Below are 18,985 nucleotides of genomic sequence, written 5' to 3'. Positions count from 1 at the left end.
TGGCTACCTGATTCTTCCCCAGTCACTGACTTAATCATCTCTTTTCCCCTACTCGTTCGGAGGCCACCATTACCACAGAGTAATTCCCTGATGAATTTGAGTTCCTTTCAACTTCTTGAAAGAACTTGTGGTTTTGGTTTGTTTTGTTTTGTTTTTTTAGTAATCTCTACACCGAACATGGGGCTCGAACTCCTGACCCTGAGATCAAGGGTCTCATGGTCTTCCCACTGAGCCAGCCAGGTGACCCTATTTATGTTAGTTTTAGTTTTCAAACCACAGCAGTGGGGTTGTCCACACCCACTGACTTTATAGCTGTCACAACAGTTAGCCGGTATCTTCCTTGGACTGGGCAGAACTTGCAACAGCTGAATACCTATCAACCCCTCCTTCCTTAGCTTTCAGCTCACATCTCTCTTAGTCGCCCTCCTGCCTATTAGCTCTGTCTTCGCTAGCTTAGCTTTTGTGGTTTCTTGCACAACAGTGTTTTTGGGATTCCACCGTCTCGTGGCAAATACACTTCTGGGGGAATATTTCCCAGTCTCTTTACTTCAGCACTTACTTATCTGGCCAAATATCCTCATATTTTTATTTCTAGTGCCAGTCTCAATCTAGGTGTATAGATCCAGTTTTTTGCTAGATGCTGTACGGTGTGTCCTAGAGGACTTCAGTGTGTCTGCACCAAACCTTTGTTCTGCTTCCTTCTGGTATTTTTCCGTCTTCCCTCTACCCTGCCTTACCTGCTATCATCACCATTTCCCCCAGGCACATACATAGATTTTGTCTTTGATGTCACTTTATCCCTTTAATATCTCCCAGTGATCTGTCAGTCAGAGGTCCTAGTGTTCCCTGGCTATTCCCACAGCTCTGGTCTGTGCTCTTATTTCATGCCTTGAATATGGAAGTTGTTTCTTCTTCTTTTTTTTTTTAAGATTTATTTATTTATTTGACAGAGATCGCAAGGAGGCAGAGAGGCAGGCAGAGAGAGAGAGGAGGAAGCAGGCTCCCCACTGAGCAGAGAGCCCGATGTGGGACTCGATCCCAGGACCCTGGGATCATGACCTGAGCCGAAGGCAGAGGCTTAACCCACTGAGCCACCCAGGTGCCCCTGAAAGTTGTTTCTTAACTGGTCTCATACTTCTAGTTTCTCTCTCTCTGATCTGCCCCCACGTTGCAAGCTGTGTTAATTTTCTAATGCACAGATTTGATCATACAGATTCCCTGGTTGAAAAACAGCAACTTTTAGTTCATCTTTTAGCTATTTTTTTTTTTTTAGCTTTCAGTTAAATCTTGTGTAAATTGATCATTGTTTCCATCATTTACTTCCTCTCCCTTCCTAACTTCATTAAAATGAAATGAAAGAAATGGAAAAATTCCAAAGGCCAAAAGAGAACGGGAGGGGCAACATTGACAATTTTAAGGTTTAAACTAATTTCTTATTTAGTCAAAGGCAGTTAACAACTTGAGAATCTCCCCCTACACAAACTTTTGAGAAAAACCAATTGACTCTTCCCATACAGTTCTTAATAATTCAAGACTTGGGGATAGCTGGTCTGTGGAAGGCAGGAATAAGTCTTGATATCGAAAATGTAGGCTGTTCTTTGAAAGTCTTTATAGTAAGTGGCTGGGGTCCCATGTCCTCTCATCCACTCCGTCCCCTCAGGAGACCAGAGGTTTATTATCTGGGTAATTTGAATGGGAGAGCCACAGACTCTGAGAGGCAATAGACAGATTGGTTAAAACAATGGGGTTGGGTGAGAGTTTGAATACCTACTTTGGGGACTTATATGTTCTCCTCTAGATGCAATTAATGAAAAGGGGCATGGGTTATTTATTTTCACATTCCCAAATTCCTAATAATAATCTAGATGTTTTTCTCTTGGCACATGTTCTAAAAAAGTATAATTTCTCAACACCTTAAAATTCTCTCACCACATGAGCACTTTTAGAAAAGGTAAGTCCAAAGGTCAGTTGATTTTGAGATGCTTAAAAAAATTATTTTTTCATCTAGCCTACTCAATTTCTTATAATAACAGAAAATATGATTGTATACATAAATAAAAATCCTATATTGTCATTTGATTTGTTTCTTTTTTAGAATTATGAAGACCCAAGAAACAGAGTACTTTTCCCCCTTCTACATCTTTTGCTCTGACCCCAAATGAAGAGACAGGAAGAGGGTAGAGAACAGTGAAAAGAACCTTTATTTTTATTTTATTTTTATTTTTATTTTAGATCTTCACATAGCTTTATAACAGACATAATTATATGAACAAAATAAATTCATACTCTATATTTTTATCTCCCCAGTGCAATCAGTTGATTTTATTAACCAGAAACATTTAAGTAAACTATACCTTTCTGCGTCCCAATATATGTGAAATTAATAGAACCCTCGACATATACTATCTCCAATACAAAGCATTCACATGACTAGAAGCAATATGTTAGATTTCGTTTGCTACCACCTCACCAGCTCTTTTCCCATTCAAAAAACCTACCTCCCCCAACAAAATTTCAGTCCAGATCAAGAAAACAACCCCCACTACCTATTTTATGTCTTTAAGATTTCAAAATCTTATATGGACTTTCTAGTCTTAGTTGTGACCAACTTCTTCTAAAACTCTGGGCCCTGCTTATGGGCTTTTGAGGCCTCATGTGCTCCTGGGAACTCGGGATTCAGTGCGTCTGTGTCTCTACCTGGCAAATGTTTCCACCCCTCTCTCCTCCTGTCTCTCCCAACTTCACCCAGACTCCTCAGGTTTCCTCAGGGTTCATCCAACTTCCCCTGTACTGGGCTGTTATTCTAATGATTTGACACGAAAGGAAAACGCAGTCAATGCTATTTAATGAGCCCCTGTGGAATTTGGTAGCTAATTTGTTGCAGATTCAGTCCCTTTAATGTTCTCCCTTTTCTTAAATTTTCATAAGCTAGAATATGGACACGGGGACCACAGACATACGTTTTTGTCTTTCTGTCACAGATTATATAAAATATTACATAGATAGCATAATTGAAAACTGAAAGTTCTAGTATTGATTTTTATAGTAAATATCGACTTCTTTTCCTCCTGAACAGGTCATTATCCAAGTGTTAGAGGTGATGGATCATCTTCATAGAGGGGAGTCAGTCGCTGCAATACTCCGTAACCGGTATATTTATGGAAGCAATTCACCTTATAATTTCTATAATGTCTCTCCTGCCTATTTATGTGCCTAACATCGTTGCTGCTTAATGAATATTTGTTGAATGCCTGGGTTAACATAAAATATTCGCTATGTGAGTGAGTAAAAGAATGACTGGGTGACAAAGAGATGGAATGAAGAGCGTGATAGCGACTGTGTGTTCTGAGCTAATGAAGAAATAGAGAATATAATTAAAAAACATGCTCGATGTAAATTGTGACCACGTGACATTCAATAAATAGATCTATTGACTTATTTTTTAGTCTTAAAGCATGTTAGTGAAGAAATACAGGTATCCATTGCTTAAGAACAGATGTCTCAACCAAGTTTTTTTTTTAAATTTATTTTTTATTTATTTTCGGCATAACAGTGTTCATTATTTTTTCACCACAGCCAGTGTTCCATGCAATCCGTGCCCTCTCCAATACCCACCACCTGGTACCCCGACCTCCCACCCCCCCTGCCAATTCAGACCCCTCAGATTGTTTTTTAGAGTCCATAGTCTCTCATGGTTCACCTCCAAGTTTTTTTTTTTTTTTAATAGTATTGCCCTGTGGTTGTACATTTCTGTTACTTAAAAATCCAGTGAAAACTTTTTCAGAGAGTTTTGGGAAATTCCGAGCTTTCTCTGACTACTTATGGTTTTAAATTCATGGTTTAAAGAAACGTAGCCTTTGCTTTGTAAGTGTGCAAGAGTATCCCTTAGTCCTAATAGTTGAATTGCATGATTTGCGTGAATCCTTTGAAATAATATGCAGGAGTTGTCTGTATCACTGCTCTGCCACTTACTAGTCATCTAGACTTGGCCAAATGTCTTAATTGCTCAGTGCCTTAACTTCCTCATCTATGAATTAGGGATAAAATTACCTACATCAGGGTTGTTTGGGACTTGTGTCTGTGGGGTGTGGAGAGAGAGAGAGCTTGGCAAGCAATGCACGGTATATTGGTGTTCTTCCTGAAACATAAATGTGAGGCTTTTAACTATGTTGAAATACAGCATTGTGTTTCTGAATTCTGATGTTTTAAAATAGGTGTCTTAAAAGAATATGCAAAGAGGGGAGAGTTTGAAGTAGGAAGGGGACATATGTAAAGTCATTGTTATTTGCCAGATATCGTAATACTCAGGCTTTTACATAGTAATTCTACTACGGAAATATATGACGGGTGCCTGTTGGTAGGAATGTGTACTCTCCTGTGGTCAAGGGGGCTGTAAGGTAAGCTTGCTCAGAGACGCAGAAAGCAAGGAAATCCTAGCAGGAATAATGTGTGGGCATGTTGGGTGAAAAGAGAGAAGAAAAGAATAAGGTGTGTACACTAGGGGTTGAATTCACATTGGTGAGTTGAGTCTGCAAAGGCCAAGCGCCACTGAGTAGGAGGGTCTCTATCATGCATTTGGAAGAGGAAAGAGTAGGAGGGCAGGACTTCCAAAGGTCAAGTCAGTAACTGAGGGAGTCATAGTATACTTGAATTTATTTCCATTATTTTTTTAAAGATTTTATTTATTTATTTGACAGAAATCACAAGCAGGCAGAGAGGCAGACAGAGAGAGAGGAAGGGAAGCAGGCTCCCCGCTGAGCAGAGAGCCCGATGCGGGGCTCAGTCCCAGGACCCTGGAATCATGACCTGATCTGAAGGCAGAGGCTTTAACCCACTGAGCCACCCAGGTGCCCCTCCATTATTTTTATAGAGTTGTAATTAAGTGCAGTAAAACATACAAACACTTAAAAATACATATTTCTCTTTAGAGGTATAATTAAGTGCAGTAAAATATACAAACACTTAAATAGTCATCATGGTAGTTTTTTACACTTGCATACATCCAGGTAGCCATGACTCAGATCAAGATATAAAACAGTTCCATCCTTCCAGAGAGTTACCTCATTCCCCTTTCCAGTCTCTATCCTCTATCTTCTTGAACTTCATGTAAATGGAGTCAGACACTGTGCCTGGCTTCTTTAGTTCCAAGTAATGATTTTGAAATTTATCATTTCTGCTGGTATCAGGAATTCTTTCTATTTTATTGCTGTGGAGTATTCCTTTTTTTTTTAAAACTATACCACAATTTGGTTATCCATTTTCTTGTTCATAGTTCCTTAAGTTGCATCCATTTCTTGGCTATTATGAATGAAGCTGCTCTTGACATTTTTGTACAGATCTTTCTGTGGCTATATATAGCCACAAAATTTCCTTTGGATATGTATCTAAAATATGAACATAAATTATTTATTAAATTAATTTTATTTGAATTTATTAAATCTATTTTATGTAGCATTTATAATTTATTTAGCATTAGTAGACTGCCAAAGACTTTTTTCCCTAAGATTTCATTTATTTGAAAGAGAGAGAGTGAGCCAGGGGAGGAGCAGAGAGAGGACAGGCAGACTGTGTGCTGAATGTGGAGTCTGATGTGGGGCTCAATCCCAGGCCCCTGAGATCATGATCTGCACTGAAATCAAGAGTCAGATGCTTAACTGACTGAGCCATCTAGGTGCCGCTGCCAAAGCCTTTTCTAAAGTGATCATATCATTTTCTCCTCTGACTGGTGACAAGTGAGAATCCTCACTAGCTATTGGTGTTGTTGGCATTTTAAATCTAATTTTGTTTAATTATTTTTAAGTAGGCTCCACACCCAAGGTGGGGCTTGAACTCACAACCCTGACACCGAGGGTCACATGCTCTACTGACTGAGCCAACCAGGCTCCCCTTGTTATTAACCTTTTTAATTTTAGCCATTCTGTTGGGTGTGTAGTGGTTTCTCATAATGGATTTCACTTGGCATTCTCCTCTTGTGTAATAACTTTGAGTATATTTTCCTATGTTTATTTGTTATTTATCTTTTAGAAGTATCTGTTCAGGAACTTTGCCCATTTAAAAAATTGGGTGGTTATTTTTTTGCAGTTAAGGAGTTGTTAAGCTTATTCTGAATATTTTAATATATTGCATTATATTTTCTTCCAATCTTTGCCTTGCCATCCCATTTTCTTTTGATGAGCAGAATTTTTTAAATTTTTACAAAGTTCAATTTATTATTTTTTCTTTTATGCTCATGCTTTTTGTATCTTAGCCAAGAAATCTTTGCTCTCTCAAATTTTAGGCTTTCTTCCTGAAGTTTTAAAGTTTTAGCCTTCATGTTATAAGTGCTTTCTTGACCAGAAACCAAAGAAATGAACTTATGTCCTAGGTTTCACTTAGAATCCGAATAATTAATAAGAACACTTTATAAAAGAAAAGTCTCTTTGTAGTTTTAATTTTAAATTAACATCTTTGTACATGACAAGGGAACTGAGTTATAACCTAAGCCATACCTCACAAGGCATAAGCAACTAGTTGTATAACTCCTAGTTTATAAACCAGTGACCTGTGGTTTCCTACTATTACAATCTTTATTATAAATAAAGCTCCCTTGAAAGAATCAGATAATTCTGATATTAAAGAAACTGATTGAGGGCATAGAAAATGATGGAAAACGACCCCATTCATTTTATGATGCTGGATAATTGAGGTATGAAAATCTGAGAATAATGTTGCTTGTTTGTGTACACAAATTATAGATCAGTTTTGGGTTGTAAATAAAGTATAAACCAAACACATTTAGGAATATATGCAGAGATTGACCCTTTGTGACTAAGAATGTTTTATCCCAGAGTGTTAATTGTTTAATACTATGAGAGTTATATGAGGCATTCTATCAATAGATCTCATTAAAAAAAACAACAACAACAGGGCGCCTGGGTGGCTCAGTGGGTTAAGCCGCTGCCTTCGGCTCAGGTCATGATCTCAGAGTCCTGGGATCGAGTCCCGCATCGGGCTCTCTGCTCAGCAGAGAGCCTGCTTCTCTCTCTCTCTGCCTGCCTCTCCATCTACTTGTGATTTCTCTCTGTCAAATAAATAAATAAAAAATCTTAAAAAAAAAAAAATTTAAAATCTTGAAGAAAATAAATGCTGAAGGTGTTTGAAAAAAACTCAGTGCCCACTTTAAGAATAAAAATAGGAGGGGTGCCTGGCTGGCTCAGTCCATAGAACATGACTCTTGATCCCAGGGTTGTGGGTTCAAACCCCATGTTGGGTATAGAGATTACCTTAAAAAATAAATTTAAAGAAAAGTCATAGAAACTTCCTCTCTTAACAAGAAAAATAATTACTTCTCTAAAACCAATAGTCCAGGGGCGCCTGGGTGGCTCAGTGGGTAAAGCCACTGCCTTCGGCTCAGGTCATGATCTCAGGGTCTTGGGATCGAGTCCCGCATCGGGCTCTCTGCTCAGCAGGGAGCCTGCTTCCTCCTCTCTCTCTTTCTGCCTGCCTCTCTGCCTACTTGTGATCTCTCTCTGTCAAATAAAAAAAAAAAATCTTAAAACCAATAGTCCAGCGTCATACTTAATGTAAGAATAGTTCCATAAGCAACAACAAAACAAAGATGCCTATAGTCATCATTATTTAACACATATTTATAAATTCTGACCAGTATCAATAAAGTAGCATAACTAACAGAAAGGAGGAGACCAAAAAAATGATCAAGTTTTAGAACATAGGCTATGTACCTACAAAAGCTAAGACTTAAAAACAACTTCTTAGCTGATAGAATGCTAATGAGTGCTTAAAAAAAAATAGTGGGGGGGCACCTGGGTGGCTCAATGGGTTAAGCCTCTGCCTTCGGTTCAGGTCATGGTCTCAGGGTCCTGGGATCGAGCCCCGCATCGGGCTCTCTGCTCAGCAGGGAGCCTGCTTCCTCCTCTCTCAGCCTGCCTCTCTGCCTACTTGTGATCTCTGTCTGTCAAATAAATAAATAAAATCTTAAAAAAAAAAAGTAGTGGGATATAAGGTAAAAATTAACCAGTACCTTTTATTTATACCAAAAGTAGCCATTTAAAAGATAAAATGACAAAATATAAAAATCCATTTACAAAAACCATAAACCATAAATATGTAGTAATAATCCCAATGAAAATGTCTCAAACCTATCTAAAGAAATTGAAAAATTCAAGAAAGCAGGCATACTATGATCCTGTATTAAAAAATCAACTTTTCCCAAATTATTATGTAGATTTAAGATGAATTTAAAGTGATCATTCAGGGCGCCTGGGTGGCTCAGTGGGTTAAATCCTCTGCCTTTGCCTCACGTCATGGTCCCGGGGTCCTGGGATCGAGCCCCGCATCGGGGGGGTCTCTGCTCAGCAGGGAGCCTGCTTCCCCCCTCTCTCTGCCTGCCTCTCTGTCTGCTTGTGATCTCTGTCTGTCAAATAAATAAATAAAATCTTTTTTAAAAGTAATCATTCAAGGGCGCCTGGGTGGCTCAGTGGGTTAAGCCGCTGCCTTCGGCTCAGGTCATGATCTCAGGGTCCTGGGATCGAGTCCCGCATCGGGCTCTCTGCTCGGCAGGGAGCCTGTTTCCTCCTCCTCTCTCTCTCTGCCTGCCTCTCTACCTACTTGTGATCTCTCTCTGTCAAATAAATAAATAAAATCTTTTAAAAAAAATAAAAGTAATCATTCAAATAAGATAATGGGTGTATTAAAGCAGTATATCCCCATTCCATAACACTATGTCTGGCATGTAGTAATTGCTAATCAAAAAAAATCTAAGTTTCTTCGATTTATAATTCAACATCCACTCTTCAGTTGCTAAATGCTAACCACTTTCATGTGCTAAAATATGATGAAAAATGACTTTGTTTTCACTGAGCTTATATTTTGATGGTTGTAGGGGTAGGGCCAGAGAAAAAATATATATTGGAGAAAATTGCTATGAAAAATTAATAAAGCATATAGAAAGATAATTAAGGGCTGTGGCGACAGCACAACAGAGCATTAACCTCTTTCTTGCCTTAGATGTTTTTAGTCGTGCCATCTGCCATTCAGCATATGTTTTACCCTATCTGGAGTTTTATTCCAGAAGTTTCCAGGAAGCTCTGAGAAAGGTGAGCGGTAGGTGGCTTCCTTTGCTCAGAGCAAGATCTCTCTCTGGGTGCCATCCTCACTCACGCATTATAGTCAAGTCTGGGAAGGCATGTGGTGGTAAGAGTCACCCATTTGTTACTGGGGTGGCGATGTGTTTTTAGGAGATTCCTAGCTCTAATAAGGAATTCTGCAATGAGGTGTAAAGCTCTGACAGTGGTCCAGTTTTCTAGAAGTACTGTGCTGAATAAAACACAGTATAAAATATTATCTGGCACTTGCAATACAGGCAAAAGAGTGCCAAACACTGTGCAATAAGGTTTCCATACCTTTAACAAATATCACGTACCACTTACAAGAAAGGTATTAGGGATATAGCTGTGAATGATAATCCATGGTACCCTGCCGGCTGGTGGCTATCATAGTGGTCAGAATAAGAAACGAGGAGCGTCTGAACAGGGACACCTGTGTGGCTCAGTCATTAAGCATCTGCCTGGCTCATGTCATGATTCCAGGGTCCTGGGATCGAGCCCTGCATGGGGCTGACTGCTTGACAGGAAGTCTGCTTCTCTCTCTCCCACTCCCCTTCCTTGTGTTCCCTCTCTGTCAAATAAATAAATAAATAAATCTTTTTTTTTTTTTTAAAGGAGCGTCTGAACAAAGGTGAGGTCAATGGAAAAAGAGACAGGTGGAGATGGAGTTGTGAAATATTTCAGAGTAAATTTGACAACATTTGGTGTTCAGCTAGATTTTTCCCACTCTAGTCAAAGTGATCTATTAAAATTGCTAAGCTCATAGTGCCACCCAGATTGCCTTTTCCCATCTCTGACTATTGAAATTCCAACTGTTCTTCAAGACGCAGATCAAATTCCAAGTCCTGGGGCGCCTGGGTGGCTCAGTGGGTTAAAGCCTCTGCCTTCGGCTCAGGTCATGGTCCCAGGGTCCTGGGATTGAGCCCCGCACCGGGCTCTCTGCTCAGCAGGGAGTCTGCTTCCTCCTCTCTCTCTGCCTGCCTCTCTGCCTGCTTGTGATCTCTGTCTGTCAAATAAATAAATAAAATCTTTTAAAAAATTTTTTTAAAAATTCCATGTCCCACCGAAAGCCTTCCTTGATTGATGCAAGTAGATGATCAATAACATGTCTTTTGCCTCTGGACTATTTTACCCCTGCAGTGAATTTTATCATGTGCTCTTCGGCACTAAAGTAATTCCAGCATGTCTGTGCTTTCATCATCATTATCAGGGCTCTTTAAGAGAGTATATCTAATTTGTTTAAATCCTGTATACTACAGGATTTTGTGCATAATAGGCATTCTTTAAATGTTGGAGAATGTACAACACGAAAAATTATTTGTTGCTGATGATTTTACTTGGTTAAATTGTTTGGGTAGTTTTGTTTCCCACAGTCAGGTCTTACTTATAGTTAAGTAATTGAATATTAAGTTACAGTCATTAAAATTGTAAAATAGGCTAATGAAATTCAGTGCAGATTCTAGGAATAAGTTTAGGCTTTTTTTTTTTTTAAACCGATGTTGTATATAATTACTTCTTAATAGTGTGTGATGTTCAAGGGGAACACGGGGCTTTGATTCAGTTCATTAGGTATTTTAAAATGTTGAGCCCTTACTCTTTGTCAAGCACTGCCCTCATCCATAAAATTTAAGAATTGGAAGATCCTTTCCTTCCTTTTAGTTTTAAAAGCCTGGAATTATATTACTAAGCCTGAGCACATAGTAGGTGATAAATAAACACATCTTTTTTTTAAAGGATTTATTTTATATTATTTTTTTAAAAGATTTTATTTATTTATTTGACAGACAGAGATCACAAGTAGGCAGAGAGGCAGGCAGAGAGAGAGAGAGAGGGAAGCAGGCTTCGTGCGGAGCAGAGAGCCCGATGCGGGGCTCGACCCCAGGACCCTGAGATCATGACCCGAGCCGAAGGCAGCAGCCCAAACCACTGAGCCACCCAGGTGCCCCATTTTTATATTATTTTTGTTAAAGATTTTATTTATTTATTTGAGAGAGAGAATGAGCAGAGGGGAGATGCAGGGGGAGAGAGAGAAGCAGGCTGAGCAGGGAGCCTGACTTGGGGCTTGATCTCAGGGTCCCACGGTCATGATCTGAGCCAAAGGCAGACACTTAACTGACTGAGCCACCCAGGTGCCCAAATTTATTTATTTTAGAGAGGGAGCATACACACGCTCACGCAGGGAGAAGGACCAGAGGGAGAGGGAAAGAGAGTCTCGAGCAGACTCCATGCTGAGGCTCAGTCTCAAGACCCTGAGATCTTGACCTGAGCTGAAACCAAGAGTCAGATGCTTAAGCGCCTGTGCCACCCCCGTGCCCCAGTAAACACATCTTTGGTTAAATTCAAAGATGATCAGTCATTGAAGATAAGCCCTTTTGTTACTATTTTCATCATTTTGTGAACTTCCACACAGATATGTTTTTCTGTGCTTTTTAAGGCTTGAAAACTCACGAGGATCTAGCTTTTCCTTTGCTAAAGTAAGTGAGGCAATGATGATCATAAACTCAAACCTTAGGCTAGAAGATGCCATTAAGGGTTATAATAGAAGAGCGTAATGCCTGAATGTCTGAGGCCGGTCACATTCTATGTAATGGACTTCTCTTTCGGCCCAGGTATTTTGTAGCTTTGGGTTACGCATTATTATTATTGTAACATATCGCCATAGATGCCTGTGCAATTTGTCAGCATGCTTGTTCCTGTCACTGAAGACTCATGTACTCTTCTACAAAGGACATGGACTTATTAGTAATGTTGCGTGTTTGATCCATGTAGAGGAATTTCCAGGCCATGGATAGTATTTCTGTTCCTGGGAAGAGGAATAACTACCCTTAGTCCTCTTTACCTACATCTTGAATGTTGCTGTCCATAATTCTGTACATATTCTACACACATCTTTCTAGACAAGCTCCTCTACAACTGTTTCCTCAATCTCAGATGATAGGCTGAAGACCTTAGCATTTGTATCTCAAGTCTACATATTTTTTTCATAAGTCCCAGACTAAAAAGTTCTTTATTCCCCTTCTCCACCATTTTGTTTTTTGACTCTACAAGTATTTATTATAGAACAGTACGGAAGAGAAAATTATACATACACAGTGGAAATAATCACCTCAAGTAATCGCTATTAACCCCTTGGGGCATTTCCGCTCTAGTCTTCTGGTGCTTCTCTAAATGGAATTGCGTTTGTAATTACAGAACATGATCTGGTTTCAGTGTCATGGTTAAGAGCAGAGGATTTGAAGTCTGCCAAATACAGGTTCAAATCAAGCTCTGCCACTTTCAGTAACTGGGTGAACTTGGGGAAGTTTCTTAACCTCTTTTAGTCTGTTTCCTCATCTATCAAATAAAATAGTATCACTCTGTGGGATTGCTCTGAGGATAAAGTAAAATGTTTTCAAGAGAGTCAGGTCCTTAGCACATGGTAAATGTTCAGTAAATGGAAACATTCACTGTTTTATATACTGTAGATCAGGTCTATATCCTGCTAGCTTTCTTAGTTGTACTGTTAGCGTTTTCACAGGTCAGTACAAACTTGTTAGAGACATAGTAGCTACAAAGTAGAAACTCTTCCGTGGGACAAAATATTTCGTATTTAGGTTGAATCCACTTTGGGGTGTGGTTAGTTGTAGTGTCTTCCATATATGATATCTTTTCTCTTCTCTTGCTCTCTTTTTAAGATTTTATTTATTTATTTGACAGAGAGAGACACAGCGAGAGAGGAGACACAAGCAGGGGGAGCGGGAGAGGAAGGAGCAGGCTTCCCGCCGAGCACGGAGCCTGATGTGGGCTCGACCCCAGGACCCTGGGACCATGACCTGAGCCAAAGGCAGACCCTTAAGTAGACTGAGCCACCCAGGGGCCTCTCTCTCCTCGCTTTAATTTTTATCTTTTTTCCTTCCATTTCATGAATTTGATTTCTACTGTATCAAATCTCTTTCCTCCCACTGATGCACATTTTGGTTGTGACTCTCCTTGAGTTTCCTTGCAGCTGACCGATAGAATGTATAACTTTCCTCATCCGATCTTGTTACATTTGACTTCCTCTTCCTGCTTGATTGAGGCCATGTTTTCTTATTCTCCTTGAATGTGCCAGAGGCTTTCAACATTGTTCTCTGGCTACTATATGAAAGCATTTGCAGAGTTTTGCTCTTTCCCTGAGTGTTTATGATGACAAATCTCTTCCTTGTTTCTCAATACATTTTCATTGGCCCCATGCTTGCTGTTTTTCTGTTTATTTATTCTCAAAGGAAGAAAGATTCCCAGAAGGGCTTTGTACTGGCTGTTCCTTTGAAACATCCTTCCCTGTGGTCTTTGTGTAGCTAGCTCTTCTTTTCAGATCCCCACTTAAAAGGCCTCTCCTTTGAGAAGTTTTCATTGACTACCCAGTCTGAAATGGCTACCTGTGTAGTGACACATCCCCTTAGTTTCAATCTTTTTTTTTAATTAATTTTTTATTTTTTATAAACATATATTTTTATCCCCAGGGGTACAGGTCTGTGAATCACCAGGTTTACATACTTCACAGCACTCACCAAAGCACATACCCTCCCCAATGTCCATAATCCCACCCCCTTCTCCCAAACCCCCTCCCCCCAGCAACCCTCAGTTTGTTTTGTGAGATTGAGTCACTTATGGTTTGTCTCCCTCCCAATCCCATCTTGTTTCATTTATTCTTCTCCTACCCACTTAAGCCCCCATGTTGCATCACATCTTCTTCATATCAGGGAGATCATATGATAGTTGTCTTTCTCTAGTTTCAATCTTTGCTTCTTCCTTTCTTTATTATTTACCACCATTCACTAGAATGAAAGCTGTAGGAGGACAGTCATTTGTCTGTCTTACTGATTGCTTTAATATAACTACTCACAGCCAGCCAAGTCTGGGACATATTAGTTGCTCAACGAATATTTGCTGAGTGAATGAATTAACTGTTGTCCCTCTCCATGTGCTCCTGGGTACTAATCCAGCCCCTTTCTCAGACTTTTACCTACAAGTCAATACTGAGAGAAATAAATGATCGAAACAAGTAAATGAGGGACACCTGGGTGGCTCAGTCAGTTGAGCATCCGACTCTTGGTTTTGGCTCAGGTCTTGATCTCAGGGTCCTGGGATCGAGCCTTGTGTTGGGGTCCACACTCCTCCCAGAGTCTGCTTCTCTCTTTCTCCCTCCCACTCTGCCCCTCTCCACTACTTGCACACACATACTCTTCTTTCTCTCAAATAAATAAATCAATAAAATCTTTTTTTTTAAGAAAAAAATTAATGAGGGAGAAGACCCAAATCTTCCTTACAGAGGAATTCCAAGTTTTATATGTATGTATGTGTTCTATGAAGCAGAACTTCATCTCCCTCCTCCCTTGAGTCCACTTGAGTGGACTTCCTGATCCACTTCCAAAGAAATGAATGTGGAAAAGAAAAAATACCTTTACAGTGAAGAAATCTGCAAATACTACCTGTAGTTGTCAGAATAATGGCCCCTCAAAAGGCCCACATCCTAATGCCCAGCACCTGTGACTGATACTCTACATAGCAAAAAGGACTTTACAGACATGATCGAGTTTAGATGAGAAGGTTATCCTGAATTATCTCGAAGGGGCCCAGTGTTATCACAAGGGACAGTTTCTAAGAGGGATGCGAGAGGAGTCGGAGTCAGAAGAAGGAGATAGGATGATGGAAACAGAAGTTAGAGCTATACTCTTTGATGATGGAGGAAGGTTCCACAAGCGACAAAGTGCAGGTGGCTTCTAGAAGCTGGGAAAGGCAAGGAAACAAATTCTCCCCTGAAGCCCTGCCAACACCTTGATTTTAGATCTCTGACCCCTAGGACTGTAAGGCAGTCAGTTTGTGTTGTTTAAAGCCACTGAGTTTGTAGGAATGTCACAGCAGCAAGAAGGATGGAGTGTACCGTGTTGGCTGAGCGTGGCATGTAGGCTTTCTAGGATATTCTGGGCATTGTCATTTCTGACTTGGTATGAACTCAGAAGAGGTGCTGGGGTTGGCACAGTTCAGAAGGGACCCCCAATAGAAAGGAACAGCACCTTCGCCAACTCTCAGTTGCCATGCAGGTGCTGGTTTTCCTCACTCTTTTGTCTGTTTGACATTTAGTGGGAAGTTGGAGAAGACAGCCCATTCATATATCTGTCTTAAAGTTTTCCTCACCCTATTGTATAATTTATGCTCACTGTGAAGTATTTGGAAAAGTATGATCCCACTTTTCTGAATCACCGTTAATATTTTGAAATGCATGAGTGTTTATTCCGTGGGAAGATTCCCCAGTATTGTAAGCGCTGTGGGTCCAAACCCATAGAATCGCCATTCCCAGCACCTGTCTCCTGCTCTCTAGTCTTGGGTTTGTTTAATGATCCCCCACTCACTCAGTGGCTTGAGTCAGAAACTGAAGCATCATCCTGGACACTTCTTTTTCTTTCTCATCCCACACATTTAGCCAGTCACCAGGTCCTATTTCTCTTTCCAAATTATTTCTCCGGTCCTCTCCTCCCCTACCTCCCCCTCTGGTCCAGCCCTCCCTTTGCAACCATGATGATCGTTCTGAAATGTCAATGTGTTTGTATCATTTCCTTGTTTAGATCTCTTCAGTGACTCACGGTGTGACAGGGCCTCTCGTGCCATTCCTCTCCATCTCACCAGCCTCCTCTTCTGCCTAGAGCACGCGTTGCAACATTCCCCTAACATTGGAAGGTGACATAGTCCCTCATATTTCCATCCCTTTTTCTGGTATGCCTTCTCTCTCATTCTTGGCCCAAGGATAAATGCCTGTTTATCCTTCAAGACTCAGCACAAGTGTCCCCTCGTCTGTGAAGCTTGTGTACCCTATTGCCTCTTCCAAGTAGAATTTGGGGTCCTTTCTTATGGCTTCCTTACCAACGACTCTCATTTCTCTGGTGGTGGTAGTGGCGATCTGCATCCCAGTAAATAGTATTCATAGTTCCATTGGCAATTGTCCTTATAATAGCTAACACTTAAATAGCACTTGCTTTGGGCCAGGTACAAACCCTGCCTATTAATTGATCCCCTTTTCATAATAATTCCCATGAAGTAGCTACTAACATTATTCTCATTGTACAAACAAGAAATTGAGACACAGAGGGTTTAGCAAAGTTGTCCAAATCACACACTAATATGCGTGGATAGAGTTCAAATCCAGGAAGTTCAGCTCCCAAGTTTGTGCCTTTAACCTTCTGCCTCTCTTTCTACTTCCTTGGGTTGTGAGTTCCCTGAGAAGGGGGGTTTTGACTGTCCTGTGTCACCCGTCCTATGTTCCCTTCCCTAAATGCATTCCATTAACTGCTTCGCTAATCTCTGACAAGCGAAGACGTGGTCCGTGGGTAATGGGTAACCGGTTCCATGACGATCTTTCAGAGTGAGAAGCACATGAATAAAAAGGAATGGCTTTCTGCGTTTTGTGAAGAGCTTCATATCTGCTACCCATGGTGTTGACCCTAAGGCCAGGCCAGTTCTGCTGACTGGCGGTGTCTACATACATTCTAACCGATAGGTTCAGTGCTATAAATGAATTGGGAACTTGAAAGGGGATGAAAGTAAGTTTTTCCTCTTAAAACTTTTCACTTCTCTCCTTTTCTTATCTTTCATTTCCCTCCCTTTTCATCTTCCCAGCAAATGCAATTGCATGGAGAGTGTTAAAAGATGATGTCAAATTTCCAAGGGTTCCTGAAGCACAGCTGGGTCACGTTCTATTTTGGGTTACATTTGTTTCTATTTTGGGTGACAAGGCATATGGACCCATGAAATAATTCAGAGCCTTAATGCATGTGGATGCTTTTCAAAAATTGCCAGAAAACAGAGGTTTCCATTGTCTTGCTAGTTACTGGTGTTGTGTGGTATTTTTACTCCCAATCCCCCAACACTTGTTTTTTTAAAAGATTTTATTTTTAGGGGCGCCTAGGTGGCTCAGTGGGTTAAAGCCTCTGCTTTCAGTTCAGGTCACGATCTCAGGGTCCTGGGATCGAGGCCCACATCAGGCTCTCTGCTTGGTGGGGAGCCTGCTTCCCCTTCTCTCTCTCTGCCTGCCTCTCTGCCTACTTGTGATCTCTGTCAAATAAATAAAATCTTTTTTTAAAAGATTTTATTTTAAAAAAAGATTTTATTTTTAAATGCGCTCTACACCCAACATTGGGCTTGAACCTACAACTCTGAGATCAGGAGTCACTTGCTATGCCCTCTGAGCCAGCCAGGCACCCGTCAACACTTTTTTATTAAGGGTGCCCAGGTGGCTCAGTCAGTTAAGCATCTGCCTTTGGCTCCAGTCATGGTTCCGGGGTCATGGGATCGAGCCCCATGTCGGGCTCTCTGTTCAGCAGGGAGCCTGCTTTTCCTTCTTCCTGCTGCTCTCCCTGCCTGTTCTTTCTCTCTCTCTCTTTCACTGTCAAATAAATACAATCTTTTTTTAAAAGCTTTAAAACAAACAAACAAACAAAAAAGTACCTTTTTTTTTGGACCATGCTTCATTTTGGATTGAAAGGAGCAGAAAAAGAGTGATACCTTTACTCTGTCTTGGAAGCTCTACCCTTTCAGTGGATTAGAGTTTCCGTACCTGCCTTTGGCATCGAGCTATGGCAATATGAACTTTGTGAACCTTAGACAGCCCTATTCTGGGGCTCCTCTGAGAGCCCAAGGCCTTAACCTGTCATTGAAGGAAAAGAAATGCATCCTCCTCCCTTCCTCAGGATCTCCTTCTTCACAGTATGTTATGAAACCAATTCTCCTGGAGGCGAAGACACTTTCCCTGTATCCGTACAGCATGGCATGGCGGACACAGATACAGGCTAGAGACAGCCAGGAAGAAATCTTCTGGTAGTCTTAGCAATCTCTTTTCTGAGGAACATAATAACAGAGACAGCAGAGTGAATTCAGATTAAACTTGATGTTCTTTTTGACAGGAGCTTTGACATTGTTGTTTATTTTTCCTTGGCACCTTATTGAAAATGCTCTTATGTAACTTTGTCTGAACTTGTCTGAGATCAGCCATTGTCCAGAGTTGGCAGGTCTGTCAGGCTTCACGAAGCTCCCGTTCTTGGCCTTCTCCAGGCTTCAGTGGCTGTTCACGTCACTGGGAGGCCACCCAGAACACACTTTTCTCTCTGGGTTCCCTGAGGCAGTGCAGTCTGCCCCCGTCCTGTTACCTTCATCCTTTGACCGTGTCATGTGAAGGGGAAGTACTTCAACATTAGCTCTGGAGCCTGTGTTCCTACGCATTCCCCTTACACATAGTTCATTTCCCTGACTGACTCTTCTGTGGAAAAGGCAGAATGCAGAACTGAGTTTGGAGCTTGAGAAACCCTGTTTTTTGGTCCTGGCGCTGCCATCTTGTAATGGAGGCAATTTATTGAATCGGCTAGCAGTTTCTTTTTCTTTCTCCTTGTTTTCTGAACAGAAATACTTTCCCCTTCCCTCAAAAATTAATGAGGTGATATGCTTGAATTACTTTGTTCTCCCTGGAAGGTAGATGCTGAATCAGTTCACCCTGATTTTTTGAAAGGAGTTGAAAAACACAGTTACACTTATTCGTTTTGCTAATTATAGTTGTGGCTCCCCAAATACCAGCCTACATTTCTGTAGAGATAGGAGAAGACTGCAGAGATAATGTTCAACCCTCAAATGTAAAAAAATAGGGAATCTGATATGCAAAGGTGAGAGAGCTTCTTGAAGTTCACCTAGCAAGGGAAACAGCCAACACATGAATCTCCCTGTTTTCTGATATACTTGAGTGTCAGTTAAACATCAGAAAGCTGCATTTTACCTATTTCAAGTATTAAAAACAGACTTCCTTACTAAAAGCTATTTTGTCAGATTTTCCGTATTATACAGTGTTTGTGATACATTTTTTAAAAAGATTTTAGTTAGTT

General features: G+C 40.6%; 1 protein-coding gene across 3 annotated transcripts in view; it reads left to right on the top strand.

Moving 5' to 3' along the window:
* The window catches only part of KLHL13 (kelch like family member 13), a 202,966-nt gene that overhangs the window by 80,756 nt on the left and 103,225 nt on the right, over nucleotides 1-18,985 (top strand). For 2 of the 3 annotated variants that reach the window (XM_059157701.1, XM_059157695.1), the window contains exon 2: nucleotides 3,077-3,150. The exons of the other annotated variant lie outside the window; for it this stretch is intronic. In XM_059157701.1, the coding sequence (XP_059013684.1) occupies nucleotides 3,101-3,150 (50 nt within the window). In that variant the 5' untranslated portion in view covers nucleotides 3,077-3,100. The remainder of the gene's footprint in view (nucleotides 1-3,076; nucleotides 3,151-18,985) is intronic. 3 annotated transcript variants of the gene reach the window in all.

The sequence above is a fragment of the Mustela lutreola genome, chromosome X (genome assembly GCF_030435805.1).
Source record: "Mustela lutreola isolate mMusLut2 chromosome X, mMusLut2.pri, whole genome shotgun sequence".
Lineage (NCBI taxonomy): Eukaryota > Metazoa > Chordata > Mammalia > Carnivora > Mustelidae > Mustela > Mustela lutreola.
Note: the sequence above shows the minus strand (reverse complement) of the source record. Positions and strands in the feature narration are given on the sequence as shown.